Below are 15647 nucleotides of genomic sequence, written 5' to 3' on the forward strand. Positions count from 1 at the left end.
GCTAGTTTCTTCATATAAATGTGTTCATATTTAAAATTAATTTATGATATTAACATATTATCAGACCACACTTGAGACGATAAATACCTTAATTATTATAACAATAAATGGGGTTTGGCTTGATTTTTTCTTTTAATCTCAAATATAAGATTACTAATTTATTTTAAAACTTTGCATTGATTTACCACAACTTGTTTAGTTATTTATAAGGTTGGTTTTCAATATGTAGTGGGTTAAGGTAACAGAGTAGCGCATACTCCGAGCTGCTTAGTGGACCGGTGGAATCTTCTTTTGGTTTCGAGAATGCCATGGACATACATGATTATGTGATGGATGGTGTCCTATTAGCTAAATTAATGAAATATTTATTAAGGAAAATTATTAAATAAATGACAGATTATGGGGATTTTAAAATTACAGTCCAATCAAGGTTTAACACACAAAAAAAAATCCATTTCTTTGCTCATTATTAGAGGTTTAGAGATGGATCTACGTCTACAATTATTTTTAAAAATGTATTTATTTTGTTAAGTATTAGTTCAATTAACATGAATATTGTTATCAATACAGAAAAATGTGGGTCCGATTATTTGAAGCGCATTATTCTCTTATTTATAAGTTGAGGAGAGATTATGATTAATTTTAAATATTGTATAAAACAGATATAATCATAACTTATAATAATTTTAACTATTAGTAAAATAATTTATATTAAAATCATGAATATCTAATTTAGAAAACAAATAAAACTCTATTTATCATTAGATTATATAATAGATCGTTAATAAATTTACAATTGTACACATTAAAAATTCTGACTTTATCTTCATTATGATTTCGGAGAAACGAAGTAGCCGCCTCAGCGTTTATTAAAACAATATTATGGCACATGCCTCGGATTTCCCAAAAGCCGCCTTGCTTGTATATAAACCCTCCACTCCTATGAACAAATCACCAAGTAAAAAACCAACCATGAGCTACTTAACCATTTCCCAGATCTCTTCCATTCTCTTCTTCAGCGTTCTTTTCATTTCCGCCCATGCAGCGCGCTTTGAAATCCGCAATGAGTGCCCCTACACTGTTTGGGCGGCAGCCTCTCCTGGTGGTGGTCGTCGCCTAGACCCTTGGCAAAGTTGGACCATCGATGTGCCTGCTGGCACTGCTATGGCTCGTATTTGGGGTCGAACCAATTGCAATTTCGATGCCAGTGGTAGGGGTCATTGCCAGACCGGCGATTGTGGTGGACTCCTTCAATGCCAAGGTTGGGGTGTACCTCCAAACACCCTGGCTGAATATGCACTTAACCAGTTTGGAAACATGGATTTCTACGACATTTCCTTAGTTGATGGGTTTAACATCCCCATGGTGTTTGGTCCAACTAATGGCGGTTGTCACAACATTCGGTGCACTGCAGACATCAACGGACAATGCCCGAATGAGTTAAGAGCTCCTGGTGGGTGCAATAACCCATGCACAGTATTTAAGACCAATGAATATTGTTGCACTCAAGGGTACGGAACCTGTGGTCCGACCAGTTATTCAAGGTTTTTCAAGGACCGGTGCGGTGATTCATACAGTTATCCTCAAGATGATCCTTCAAGCACCTTTACTTGCCCTGCTGGTTCCAATTACAGGGTCGTGTTTTGCCCAAGAGGCTCACCCCGTATAGAGATGGTCGGAAGCAAGAACCAAGAAAAGTAAAGGGATGATCTCTTGGAGTAGTTGATTTGCATTTGGGAATAAAAAATAAAGATCATTTAGTCTTTCCAAATGATACTGAACCTATGGATGTATTTGTTTTATTTTGCATATGTTTTGTTTAATGGAAGAGCAAAAACAAGTAAATACTATTTTTTCTTGGTGAATTATAATAACAAAAAAAATATTTGAATAATAAACTATTTTCCTGATTCTAATTCAGATCACATTTTGGATGATGAACAGCCTAATCATGCCATCACATGGTTTCAACTAGTTGTAAGTAGAATGAAACATTTGGTAGAAACCAACTAAACTCAATAACATTACCTCAAAAATAACGAATTTAAGGTAATTTCATTTTTTAATGCTTTTAGCCTTTCCTCGTCAACTTGAATTCCTGATGAACTTATTATAAAACCCGAAAAAAAAAATCTTATCCATGCAATTATCAAAAAGTTGTTCATGCCCTTCATTGGTGCGTCGATGATCTGGCAAAACCAGGTAAACCTACCTGATGAAAACCAATAACATAACATCATTGACCATCTTCAAGACCACCACCGTCCCCCCAGTTATCTCATCACTCTCGGCTGGCTCCCTCGATCGAAACCAAGCCTCCAACTACACTCTATCACAACTCTCTCGGTTTTCAAGCCACACACATCATCTTCACCATCCTTGCCAAAAACCACCATCTCCAACCTGAAACGAATTGGGTGGAGCCAGCACTCAAAAACACCATGAGCGAACGCACACGAATCGTCTTTTCTACAGTTCCCCTTGCGGAAGTCCGGGCAAGCGGATTGAGAGTAACGGAACTTCCTCGAATCCCTCCATTTAGCCTTCTCGCTCGGGTGGGCGTACGGGCAGTCTGTCAGTCATGTGACCTTCCACGCGCACACCTCTTCACCTTGAACTCATACATACGAAAATGGTCGCATGAATCGACGATGGGTACGTCAGAGTCGTCACTAAGGGTGTCGGGCTCGAGATCGTTCAACGAGAGGTAGCGGCGAAGGGCCATAAGGCAGTCAACGGGACGGGCTGCAAGGTGCATTGCAGTTAAAGTCGAGGGTTGAAAAGTTATCCGCCTGATAGTTTAACAATTCCTAGTCGGGGATTTTGACGGTGGGGAAGGGTCGTGTAGTGAATTTTTTTATCATCATATTTTGGATATTGTCCGTTCTGCAATTCTAACTCGGATGATGAAAATGAATGTGCTTGGTTTCGGGTTGAAGATGGTGGTTTTTGGCAAGGATGGTGAAGATGATGCGTGGGGCTTGAGAACAGAGAGAGTTGTGCTAGAGTGTAGTTGGAGGCTTGATTTCAATCGAAAGAGCGAGCCCGGAGTGATGAGATTACTAGTGGGACGGTGGTGATCCTGAGGGTGATTAATGGTGTCATGGTATTGGTTTTTAGTAGGTAGGTTTACTTGGTTTTGCCAGATCATCGGCACACCAATTAAGGAAAAGAAAGAAAAAAAAATAAAGAATGAAAGAAAAGGACAAACAGACAGAAAAGATAATAATATGGTGGGATCTACTAACGAAAATTAATCTCATGTCACTGTGCCGTTTGATACTTAATCTCATGGTTGCTATTAAAACAATTTCTTAAAATTTAATGATGAGTTGGATGATAAAAGAAACATTAAAATTTAGTTACTACTTAGATAATTTATTCAAACAATAATATGTGAATAGTTTAATATATTGTATTAAAACAGTTATGTTACTAACAAATATTAGGTTTTATTTTTAAAGAGAAATATAAATTGAATTTTAAAATTGTAATTTTAGATAATTACAAATTTTATTAACGAATTATAAAACGGATAGGATAAATACGTAAAATCGATTATGTTAAAAAGATATATAGTATTCTGCAACGTAGAGTGACTAGTTAAGTGGAAAGAAAGTCAACTGGTAGATATTAAAATAAGGAATATCTTATGGTTCTCCCAAAATCCAAATACGCTTGGCCTTATCTTCATTATGATTTGAAAATGTTCGATTAGCCGCCTCTACCTTTATTAAAACAATATTATGGCACTTGCCCATGATATCTATGGTACCAAAAAGCCGCCTTACTTGTATATAAACCCTCATCCCCTATGAACAAATCCCAAAGCAAGAGCTAACCATGAGCTACTTAACCATTTCCCAAATCTCCTCCCTCCTCTTCTTTAGCGTCCTTTTCATTTCCGCTCATGCAGCGCGCTTTGAAATCCGCAATGAGTGCTCCTACACCGTCTGGGCAGCAGCCTCTCCTGGTGGTGGCCGTCGCCTAGACCCTCAGCAAAGTTGGACCATCGATGTGCCTGCTGGCACTGCTATGGCTCGTATTTGGGGTCGAACCAATTGCAATTTCGATGCCAGTGGTAGGGGTCATTGCCAAACCGGTGATTGTGGTGGACTCCTTCAATGCAAAGGTTGGGGTGTACCTCCAAACACCCTGGCTGAATATGCACTTAACCAATTTGGAAACATGGATTTCTACGACATTTCCTTAGTTGATGGGTTTAATATCCCCATGGTGTTTGGTCCAACTAATGGCGGGTGTCACAACATTCGGTGCACTGCAGACATCAACGGACAATGCCCGAATGAGTTAAGAGCTCCTGGTGGGTGCAACAACCCATGCACAGTGTTTAAGACCAATGAATATTGTTGCACTCAAGGGTACGGAACCTGTGGTCCGACTCGTTATTCAAGGTTTTTCAAGGACCGGTGCGGTGATTCATACAGTTATCCTCAAGATGATCCTTCGAGCACCTTTACTTGCCCTGCTGGTTCCAATTACAGGGTCGTGTTTTGCCCTAGAGGCTCACCTCATATAGAGATGGTCGGAAGTAAGAGCCAAGAAAAATAAAGGGATCATCTCTTGGTATAGTTAATCTGCGCCTTGGAACCAAAAAATAAAATGTCATTTGGTCTTCCCAAATGATATCAAACATGTGGTTCTATTTGGTTTATCTTACTTATGTTTTGTTTAATAGAAGAGCAAAAACAAATAACAGTTGTCTTTATATTACTCAGATAGCGCTACTGTATTAATAATATTGTGCACTTTCAACAGCACAAAACGTCACAAGTTGCTATCACCTTTCATCAAAATTTCCAACTCATAAATACCCATATAAAAAGTTATATGACCTTATATTATTTCTTTAATTAGATAAATTATTATTAAATTTATCAATATAAATATATTTATTCATGTACGTAATTAAATTTTCAATTTAATATTTTTATTATATTAATTTAAAATATTATCTTTATTAATATATATTTACTAATTTAAAAGTTTTTACATAAAATAAATAGTTATACATTTTTATTTTATTCCAAATCTATACATAGTCCATGTGATTAAAACATTAAATATGACGATAGATTATTAAAATATTAATCATTATAAAAATATATTATATATATATAAAAGATCCATTAATGTAGGTTATGGAAATGTCTGCTTCAATTTTACACTAATTGCCAATGAGACCTTAGGTAAATAGTAAGTTGAGGTCCAAGAAAATTGAGATTTCATGTTTTTGTCTCACCCTATATAAATATGTACGGTTTTTTTCTTTCAAACATATCATGGTTACAATTAGGGTTTAATTAATTCTTAACTTAATTATTCAATTTAATAATTACAATATTTAGAATTAAATTGGATGATTAATTTAAAATTCGATCGAGATATTTATTTAAAATAAAGAATCAGATTAATTGATTCATAAACCAATTAAATTAAACGATGGAACTAATTAAACTGGATATATCTTGTTTATATAGTTTTTTTGGATTATTTTGTAAGAAAATGATGGATTAGTTGCTACTTCAAAGTAAAATTTATGATTAGATGCAAATTTATGACAGCAAAGCCAAAGTTGCGCATATAGTCTTGGCTTTGGTCGTCTTTCGTGATAAGAGACCTGTCCTAATCAAAACAAACTTTTTCTTTTTTCTTATAGAATAATCAAACCTAACCTTTAATCACGTGCTATGAAGTTTTTAGACTTTTATCACGCAAGTCTTCATCTTGTTTCGTTACTCAAAAAGAAATTGCATCTCAACAGTACTTCTTTGGAACAGTACTTGTGTGGTATCGTACAATCTACTGGCAGCAGTATTAGTTTAACAATGCTTTTAAAAATATTTTTGAAAGTATTGTAAAAAATATTTTAAAAAATTTAAGTATTTAATATTACTGTCAAAAAATATTTATGAGAAATAAAATGTCTATTTCAAATATATTATTATCAAGTAACATATATACATTTAAATAATATTTAAATTAGTTACTATTATTATATTTTAATAAGAATATAAATTTTTTATAACTTCTTGTTAATATTTTAATATATGAAATATAAATTTTAAATAATTTTAAGCAATAAATATTAATTATTTATAAAATTTAATTAGAATATATAAAATATATTTTAAATATTTAGATATAACAATTAAATATTTGAAATTAGTATTTTAAAAAATATTTTTTATTTTTAATTAATAATTTTAACACATTTGTAATTAAGCACTAAGAAAAACAAAGAGAAAATATTATATTATTGGAGGGTGAAAAGCAATTAAGCACCAAGTGCTATTGAGAGAGGAAAAGTTAAAAATTTTAGCTTCTCATTTTAAGTGCTTTTCAAAAGTACTTTTAAATAGTCAAAAAATTCAGCCAAAAATAATTTGTTTAGCACAACTTTTTTTTCAAAAAATTTTTTGAGCCGAAAATATTTTTTTTAAGCATTACCAAACAAGCCTTTAATTTGTCATATATTTAGAATAATTTAAAACTGGTGTATTAAAACCTACTTTAGAAATGCTTCTCAAAAATAATTTCGAGAAAAATATTTTAAAAAAATTAAAATTTTCAATTTCTTAAAAGAAAAACTTTTGAATCAAATTTTAATTTGAAAGAATTATTTTTTCTCAATAAATAATTTATTTTAGAATATTTTTATGTCAAAAATACTTTTGAGAATCAACTCGTCCTAAAACGATAATCACGACTTCAATTTCCAAATGTACGTATTCGGACTCTTCCACGCATCTTTGCCAGCTACCTACCATTTATATTTCAATCATTTCTGATGCATGAATTTGAAGTTTCGATTATCAAGAAAATAACAGCTTACTGCCTTTACGAAAACCTTGTCAAATGTACCATCTTACTTATCAATTTTGACGTTACCTTAACACTGCCTCCCAAAAATACAAATATATATTTATTAATTTATTAGTTAATTAATATTTTAATATTTAACTTTGAAAAATTACAAAATGATGATTAAAAACTTTTCAAAAAAATTTAAGGTAATTTATAAAAAAAGTCACTTTTGTTTGCCTCAGGTTACATTTTAGTCACTGATGTTTAAAATGTTACGTTTTAGTCACTTATGTTATTATTTTATTACGAAGTTATCACTCTACTGTTAAGTTCCGTTATCTCTCTAAAAGTAATCCTACGTGGCAGTCCAACTATATTTTAAGTGCCAACTTGGATTTCTAAATGGGATAAAAATAGATTTTTAATTAAAAATTTAATTAATTAAAATTTTTAAACAGAAACCTTAACTAAAAAAACAGTTCATCTCCTCTTTTTAATTTTCCTTCTATCTCTTATTTTTTTCAATGGATTTTTTTTTCATTTGATTGAAAAAATTATTATTAAGATCAAAATAGTTAAAATCAGCAATAAGAAAGAATAACCTGAAATACCTACAAAGAGATTGTGAACATACAAATTGATTCAGATTAGAAAAAATTAATTGAGCAACCAATTATTCAAGAACTGTGAAAGAACTAGAAAATATAATAATTAAGAACAATAACAGTGAAAGTAATAGCCTTTTTCTGAAAATTTTAAAAATAGCTTGAATGAAACATGTTTCTGGTTGTATTTTATGAGATGTCTACTGACGCAAAATAAAATACATGTTTACAAACAATTTCAAAAAGTAGAAGAAAATATCAAGAATTTTAATTTAGGGTTTTCATTAAACAATAAAAAATCTAATCTTTTGTTTTTCAGCATTGAATAAAAGAGATAGAGGAATGCAAAGAAGACATACCTGAACCCTTCATTGAATCCATCTTTATGAAGCAGTCAATTTGATTTCAACTATTTTGATCTTAATAATAGTTTTTCCAGTCAAATGAGAAAAAAAACCATTGAAAAAAAGAAGAGGTGGAAGAAAAATTAAAAATAGGAGATGAACAGTTTTTTTAGTTAAGGTTTAGGTTTAAAAATTTTAATTAATTAAAATTTTTAATTAAAAATCTATTTTTATCCCATTTAAAAATCTAAATTGGCACTTAAAATCTAGTTGAACTGCCACGTAGGATTATCGTTAGAGAGATAACGGAACTTAACGGTAGAGTGATCACTTCGTAACAAAATAATAACATAAGTGACTAAAACGTAACATTTCAAACATAAGTGACTAAAATGTAATCTGAGACAAACAAAAGTGACTATTTTTGTAGATTACCCAAAATTTTATTTAAGTTACTAAATTGTTAAATTTTTTTTAAAATATGTCTAGCGAGCTCCAAGCTATGATTCGACAATCGATATAGTTGATCAATACCCATCAACAAGTAGAACATATCTTAGATCTGATAAGTGCTAAAAATAACATGTTTTAACCTCATTCTTAACAAGTTTTTAGGGGATTGTTCGATGTTAATTATGAATTTTATACTTTTAATCCTTTAAATTCATGTTTTAATACTTAATAAAGCACTTAAGAGCAAAAAGAGAGAAGTTGCAAGAGCCATACAGGCTGATGCCACACGGGCGTGTGATAGGCCATGTCAATTTCATGGGATTACGCACCGAACAACGGAAAATCATAATTTTTAAGTTTTTCGGACATCCTAAGACGTATATATGACAAAAAATAAGAAGATATTCAAGAAAACAACTTAAAAAGCACCATTGAAGCCTACTTTGAAGCAGATTTTTGTTAAGATTGAATATTCTTGGTTGATTTCGTAGGAAGTTATCATGAATTTCTTTACTTTTTTCAGTTATAGTGTCTTTCGATGTTTTTATTTTCAAGTGTGAACTAATTTTCTAATTAACTAGGGAGATGAATACTAGGATAGATTCTGTCGTTTGATTTTTATTTTAAGCAATAAATATTTAGTTTATTATTCTCAACTAAGTGTGCTTAATTCTTGGTATGATATTTCTAGATTATTAATTCATATTTGATGTACTTAAATCGGTAGTTGAATAGACTCTATTTAAGAGTAAATATTGTATAATTGAATAGAATTGTATACGATTCTAGAAATAGACAATATAAATCTACTAGATTAGAGTTAAATCTAATAGAGAATCAATAGCACAAATTAATGCGATAATAGAGATTTTAATTAAAAATTCAATTAATAACCTAAAATCAATTGCTCTACTCGAAAGAAATATTAGCATAGTTTATATTGATAGTGATGATGAAATCTAAGTAAAATCTTTCATTGATATTGTTTCGCTTGTTGGTTGTTACTCAATTACTTTCGTGATTTATTCTTTGTCGTGTTTATTAGTTAATTAATTTAATTACTTAAAATTTTTAATCAATCACTAGAATTATTAGGTTAAATAATAAAAAGACAATAATTATCAGTACTTTTAGTCTTCGTGAAAGCTATATCTTTACTCATCATAGCTATACTATTAATTGATAGGTAAATTTACCCTGTTAAATTTTTAGTTAGTTTCACAAAGCATCAAGATCTACGTTGATCTGATGATTAATGTCAAAGATTAGAGAAGAAAGTTATTTTAATTTTGATTTACATATTTGCAACATTCAAAATTATTTCATAAAAAAAATTGAACCATAAAAGTGGAGAGGAAAAAAAACTTTAATTGATGCATCAATGTGGGAAAAAAAACTATTCAACAGTATTTTTAACAATACAATTACTTAAATAATTTTTTGAATAATTTAATAATTATTTTATAACTTTTTAAATTTAGTTGACCACTGATAATTTAATAACTTTAAGTATAATTTACCGTAGAGAATATATATAAATGTTTAAGTAACAACACAAAAGAAGTCAGATATATATATTTTAAATAAATTACTTATATAATTATATTGCTATATTTTTTGTTTTTAATAAAGTCAGATGTAACTTTGACTTTTGAACCAAATAGATATTAATAAAGAGATATAGGCGGCTGGTAGCGGCAGAAAATTAAGAGCGGAACCTCTTGAGTGTAAAGCACATGGCTTATGAAAATGTCAACACCAACAACAGACCCATTATTAGATCAGATCCACTTGGATTATGCCAATCTCATGTGGGATTACAAACAACATTGATAGGTTGCGTTTAAAGACAGCTAACGAATATATATATATATATATATATTTTAAATCGAGAGGTAAAGGGAAGTCTTAAGTCTTTCCATAAAAATAATTGGTCGGAAATTCTACTTTCCCATTCCCCTTCCCCTTCCCCTTCCCCTTCACGAAATTCATGCCAAAAATTTGTCATGGATCCAACATACAACGCATAATAATGAACTGATGAAGATATTATAAACTCAATATAATTTTTTTATAAGTTCCATGTTACATAAATTTTGAATGTATTTGTATTATTTTCTAGTTATATATATATTTAATCATTTTGAATCTTTCACACACAATGTCTACTTATTACGTGCTGCTGAATTTGAGCTCTTAAATGGTATATTACAGCAAGCACAAAGTTTATATAAACATTGCCGGTAAGTTAACATTTGGCTACTATCAAATTTTGACTCTCAGTAAGACATTGACTTCCCAAATGATCCTGTGAGTACCTATTAAGGTTGATGATGATCTTAAGAGGAACAACGTAGCAACTCTTGTTTTAGAAATTACATTTTGAAGAATCTACAACTGTACAGTTTAAATCCTTGTTTAAGCTTCAGATTAGGGTTATCAATTATATTATCAAATACTATTATCTCCCAAGGCTAATGACTTATTAAATTTTAAAGACTCACTATGACTAGTTATAAGCAGAAATGAACTTTTTGATGCACAAAATAAAGAATCCAATGGAATGAGTGTTCAGTGCAAGTACAAATGTGAGAAGAAAGTCGTACCAAGAGGGAAAAGAGGCAAGAGCTAGTCTCGTATGTTCCCTGTACCAGTATCCAGACAGTAACTGTTGTCCGTGTTCTTGGTCTGCAATCTTCACCCTTAACCATTTGCATAAATCTAGTTTGATTACTGCTATTTTCTGATTCGAATTCCAGGTATATCTTTCAAACCCATTTTTAAAGCGGTCTTCCTGAAGAGAGATGGAGGTCTTTGCAAGCCAATTGATTGGGAGAACTGGTTGGCCAGCTCAACAAGTGTAGTTTTATCCCGCCCAATTTCTCTGATCGAGTTATAATAACCAAGCCAAGCATGATATGCTGCTTCTTTGACATTCCCATCAATCTTTGCCATTGAAAACTCCAACTGCAACAATATTCCAATGCATTACAAACTTTTGGTAACAGACACTAATGAAAGAATCATTAGACACACACACATCCCATTTTTTTAAATGAAATTGAGATATCAATGCAATATTCACCGAAACTGGTAGATTAAAAAACCAATATATTTTCAAAAACCATGGCATCAACCTATAAAGAAAATCCTTCTGATAGAAGCATGAAGAGTAATACTTTATGAGTTTAGATGCAGACCTTCTGTTTGACATCTGGGTCCATATCTGGTAAAGAGATTTTCTCAAGAGGCAAGTCCTTAATTTCATCCAAGAAATACTCTTCCCATGGAGCTATCAATAAGATACCTTCTCCATCCTTGCCTTCCCGTCCTGTCCTTCCTAGTCGGTGTATATATTGCTCTCGGTCGGAAGGAATTCCCATCTGGTAGTAATAAAAAAATTTATACAGATCACTATTAAAAAAAAAATAGAGGGATACAAAACAAGATATGTATTTGACAACCAGCAAGTTTCTCAACTCTCAGCAGTTATCATAAACCGTATAGGTAGCTCAACAGCTGCAAGAGATCTTATCGTTTACAGGGTTTTTCATCATGGTTCAATGTATTAAACTATTAATGCAGGCATATGTGCTGAACTGCTTAATAAGCCAATGACATGCTTGAGTTTTAGGTTCAAAGGTACCTGAATAACCAAAGTGACATCAGGATAATCCATTCCTCGAGCCGAAACATCAGATGTAACAAGAATTAGCCTCTTAGAGTCCCTGAATTCATCAGAGATACGAGTTCGGTAAATTTGAGGTTTTCTGGAATGGATCTCCCTGACATTCATTTTCATTTCTCGAAGAAGCAAATACATCAGTGATGTTACCATCCCAGTTGTACAGAAAACAATGACCTGAGTGCTAGAATAGTTAGCTCTCAAGAAATTTCTGCAAGTACCAAAATCCAGATGTAAAACATTTTACCTTGTACTCGGGTGCTACAGATATATGCTTCTTTAAAAGCTGATGAACTATCTGAAAATGCAATTCATGTGGTGCAACAAGAATAGATTGCTTAACCTGCAGTCATTAAGGAAAATTCTGCAGATAAGGTCACTGTTGCCTATACATTTAATACAAATTTTCATTTAATAAATGAAATTGTTTGAAGAACTTAAATTCTAAATTCGTTGTTTAGAAAGAAGCATTAAGCTGATTATATTTCCTTAAAGCAAATGTGTGCAATTATTCCCATTCATACCTTGTCATGAGTTTCTACACAGCCTAGACCCACTGTATCAATGAAAGCATGTTCCCTCTTCAAAACAAGTTGAGATATTCGACGAACCTGCATAATCCAGCACAGTTTAGATCTGAGTTGATTCATACAAGGAAATCAACCTTGTCTACAACAAAAATAAGGTTGATGAGCAATCCAACCTCTTTTGGAATTGTTGCAGAAAACAACAATGACTGCCTTTGACGGGGCAAACAATCAACAATTTTCTCAACATCTTTCCGAAATCCCAAGTCTAATAAGTGGTCAGCTTCATCAAGTATAAGCATTTTCAATCCCATCAATCGCACAGACAAGGTAGACTTGTTCTCAACATGATCCAGCAATCTCCCAGGTGTTGCAACAATTATCTGAGGAAAGTTTTAACCCGGATAATTGGAAAAGGCTTATCTTCTAATATTAGGATGCAGAAGATTCTAGAAACATTTACAATGCTCAAAGAATTGCCAAACCTAAAACATAGGCTAACCTGGCATGGTTCTGTTTCGAGACGTTTCTGATCAACTTTGAAACGCGTACCTCCAACTAGAGTCTGGACTCCTATGCCATTATGATACTTCAGCAGAGCATTTGCTTCTGCAGCTAGCTGACTTGCAAGTTCTCTTGTGGGGCAAAGAATGAGAACAAAAACCGGAGGCACCCGCTGAACGGTACTAGTACTAGCGGCCTTCAAAACTGTTTCAATTGCAGGAAGCTGTTTGTCTTTAACAGAAGAAGTTGAAGGAGCAACAATAATCTACAAGTTCACGAATTACAACTAAGGACTGGTAGTGTACCAGAAAAGCTGCAGTTTTTCCTGTGCCAGTTTTAGCTTTGACCAAAGCATCTTTGCCTGCTTCACATTAGAATGAGAATTGTATTTAGAATGTTTGACTAATCTCAAACAAGTCAGAACATGTTTAAAGCAATACAATATGACTAGCAACAGATTTAAAGAAAACAATTCACTGGAACTATAGGGAGAGCCCTACCCACACAGAGAATTTTTATATGCAAAGGAGAGTGACATCTCATGCAAGAATAGAACAGTCTACCGAGGCATATAAGCAACGGTGATAACTTGTAATGTTAAATTTTTGTTTCCCTTATCTTCAAATTCCTATGGTTTGTCTGCCTTCAGCAATGACATTTATATAATACCTAATTTCACATCTTCTACACATCTAGTGACTCTAATATATCATGTCATAAGTTGAGCTTCCAAAATGTGATATGTTCTTGACAATTTAGAAACTTCTACATCAATTTTACTAACCCAGCAGATGTAACTAGCTGCATTAAAGGCTACCAAGGCACAGAGAATGAACAACTTACTATAACTCTATAACAAACGTAAAACTGAAAAGCAGAGCAAGCTTGTAAAGGATTCATGGAATAACACAATAAGTCCAATGAAAATGATACAGAATCACAGAACAGCCAAAATGCAATAACACACCCTCAGGACAAACAGAAAGTGTTGCCTCCTGTACTCGAGTCATCTGAAAATATCCCGCTGCAGAAAGTGCCTTGACTGTCCATGGGGATATACCACATTCATCAAATCTGTAAAACCAAAAAAAAAAAAAAAAACAAAGATTTACCAATTTTCTAATCACCAAAACAAACCATAAATACAGCTATAGCTAAAGCAGTCCAACATCTTAGCTTACCTTTTTTTACTATAAATTGGTTCTCCCTCCCCCATTTTCTTTTCAATTTCAGCCAACTTCTTCTTTTCCAACTCCTGCCTAAGCAACTGCACTTGCTCCGAAAAATCCATCTCCTTCTCTAGTTCCTTCAACGGCACTCTCCGTTTTATCTTCACATCATACTTTCCCAACGATGCACTACTCCCTGACTTCTTAACATCCCTCCAACCCCCAACACCTTCCACTTCATCTTCCAATTCCAAATCCGATTCATCATCACTCGATGAGCTCTCGTTCCTCCTAAACCTCCTCCTCTCCATACGGTTCCTACTCTTTATAAACTTCACATTATTCTGAAAACTCACCTTCTCGCCTTTACCACCAGGCCCAAAACGCTTCAATGAATTATTATCCGACACGGAATCAGATTCATGTTGATTAGAAGAAGTCTCATTCTTCCCAAGCCTCACCTGAGATATATTATTACGCCCTGAACGCTTCAAAGACTCATCCTTTGAACCGAAGTATGACTGAATCCCAGCAAAAGAACTCTCGTTTACCTTGAATTTCCCGTTAGCCTGAACTGAATAGCTCCTACTCTTAATAAATTGACTATTACTTACACCGCTTGGTTTCTCATTTTCTCTTCGACTATCAGATAGCAGTTTCTTTATATTAAGCGGCGAATGAATTAATCCTGACCGTGGATTTCTAGCCGTTTCAACGGATCGTGGCCGTTCCTGTTCCTCTGAGTTCAACGGACCGTCGTTTTCGTTCCACAAGTCCTCCGCCCCTTCTTTCATGAACCGATCAGCCAGGGCTTTGATGTGGTCGTTGGGGCTCATGGGGCTATATTGTGTTGGATCGCAACTCGGGTCGGGTCTCCCGGCTAGTTTGGCGCGGATTTGGGATCGGATTCTGGCTTGGTAAAGTTGCTTCTCTTGGTCGAGGAGTCTTTTCTCTTTCTCCTTGGCTTTTTTCTCGTGGAGGCGCTTCCATTGCCACTTGTTCAAGCCGCCGGGGAAGGTCCGAGGACCGCCTCCCATGGCTCGGGTGAAAATTTGGGTTCGGAGAATCGAATGGGTTTTGGAGCGTAGGAGGAGCACCGCTGAGAACATGGCTGGGGTTTAGGGTTTAAGACAGAAATGGGAATTTTGGGTTTTAAATATTGGTTCATTTCAATATCTTGCATGAGGAAACGACGGCGTTTGCTGATTAACGTAGACCCGAATGGAAATTGCTCCTAAGAATTTGTGGACCATGTAGTAATCTCATCGATCATTTAAATAACATTTGTTTCTGATAATTTTAAATGAGTTAGGCATACTCCTACCTCCCACAATTCATAAATAAAAAGATATTATGATTCAGTATATTCTAACTCACTAATGAAATCCGTCATTCATTACAAGAAAAGAGTACAAACAAAAAATAAATAATCTTTTCTTTGTATATTAGAATTAGTCATTCATTGTCAAGTTGTATCTTACGTGATTTGTAGGCTTATTTGTGGCTGGCTGTCAGCCTAGCCCCACTAACGG

At 33.4% G+C, this 15647-nt stretch overlaps 3 protein-coding genes and 1 pseudogene across 3 annotated transcripts; 2 read left to right on the forward strand and 2 right to left on the reverse strand.

The window, feature by feature from the left end:
• The first annotated feature begins 959 nt into the window (after positions 1–959).
• LOC108480620 (thaumatin-like protein 1) lies at positions 960–1926 on the forward strand. Its single transcript, XM_017783672.2, has one exon. The coding sequence runs from the start codon at positions 973–975 to the stop codon at positions 1699–1701; it is 729 nt and encodes a 242-aa protein (XP_017639161.2). The 5' UTR covers positions 960–972; the 3' UTR covers positions 1702–1926.
• Positions 1886–3154, reverse strand: LOC128285589 (zinc finger CCCH domain-containing protein 49-like; annotated as a pseudogene).
• A 655-nt stretch (positions 3155–3809) lies between these two features.
• On the forward strand, positions 3810–4786 carry LOC108482136 (protein P21-like). The gene has a single exon (XM_017785244.2). It carries the CDS (start codon positions 3844–3846, stop codon positions 4570–4572), a length of 729 nt encoding a protein of 242 aa, XP_017640733.1. The 5' UTR covers positions 3810–3843; the 3' UTR covers positions 4573–4786.
• Positions 4787–10743: 5957 nt separating this feature from the next.
• Positions 10744–15509, reverse strand: LOC108480180 (probable DEAD-box ATP-dependent RNA helicase 48). The gene is made up of 10 exons (XM_017783080.2): positions 14128–15509; positions 13914–14020; positions 13252–13307; positions 12945–13169; positions 12619–12825; positions 12440–12526; positions 12163–12258; positions 11877–12092; positions 11431–11613; positions 10744–11197 (listed from the first exon to the last, which is right to left on the reverse strand). The coding sequence occupies exons 1-10, from the start codon at positions 15222–15224 to the stop codon at positions 10967–10969; spliced, it is 2505 nt and encodes an 834-aa protein (XP_017638569.1). The 5' UTR covers positions 15225–15509; the 3' UTR covers positions 10744–10966.
• Positions 15510–15647: the final 138 nt, after the last annotated feature.

The sequence above is a fragment of the Gossypium arboreum genome, chromosome 12, assembly GCF_025698485.1.
Source record: "Gossypium arboreum isolate Shixiya-1 chromosome 12, ASM2569848v2, whole genome shotgun sequence".
In the NCBI taxonomy this organism is placed as follows: Eukaryota; Viridiplantae; Streptophyta; class Magnoliopsida; order Malvales; family Malvaceae; genus Gossypium; species Gossypium arboreum.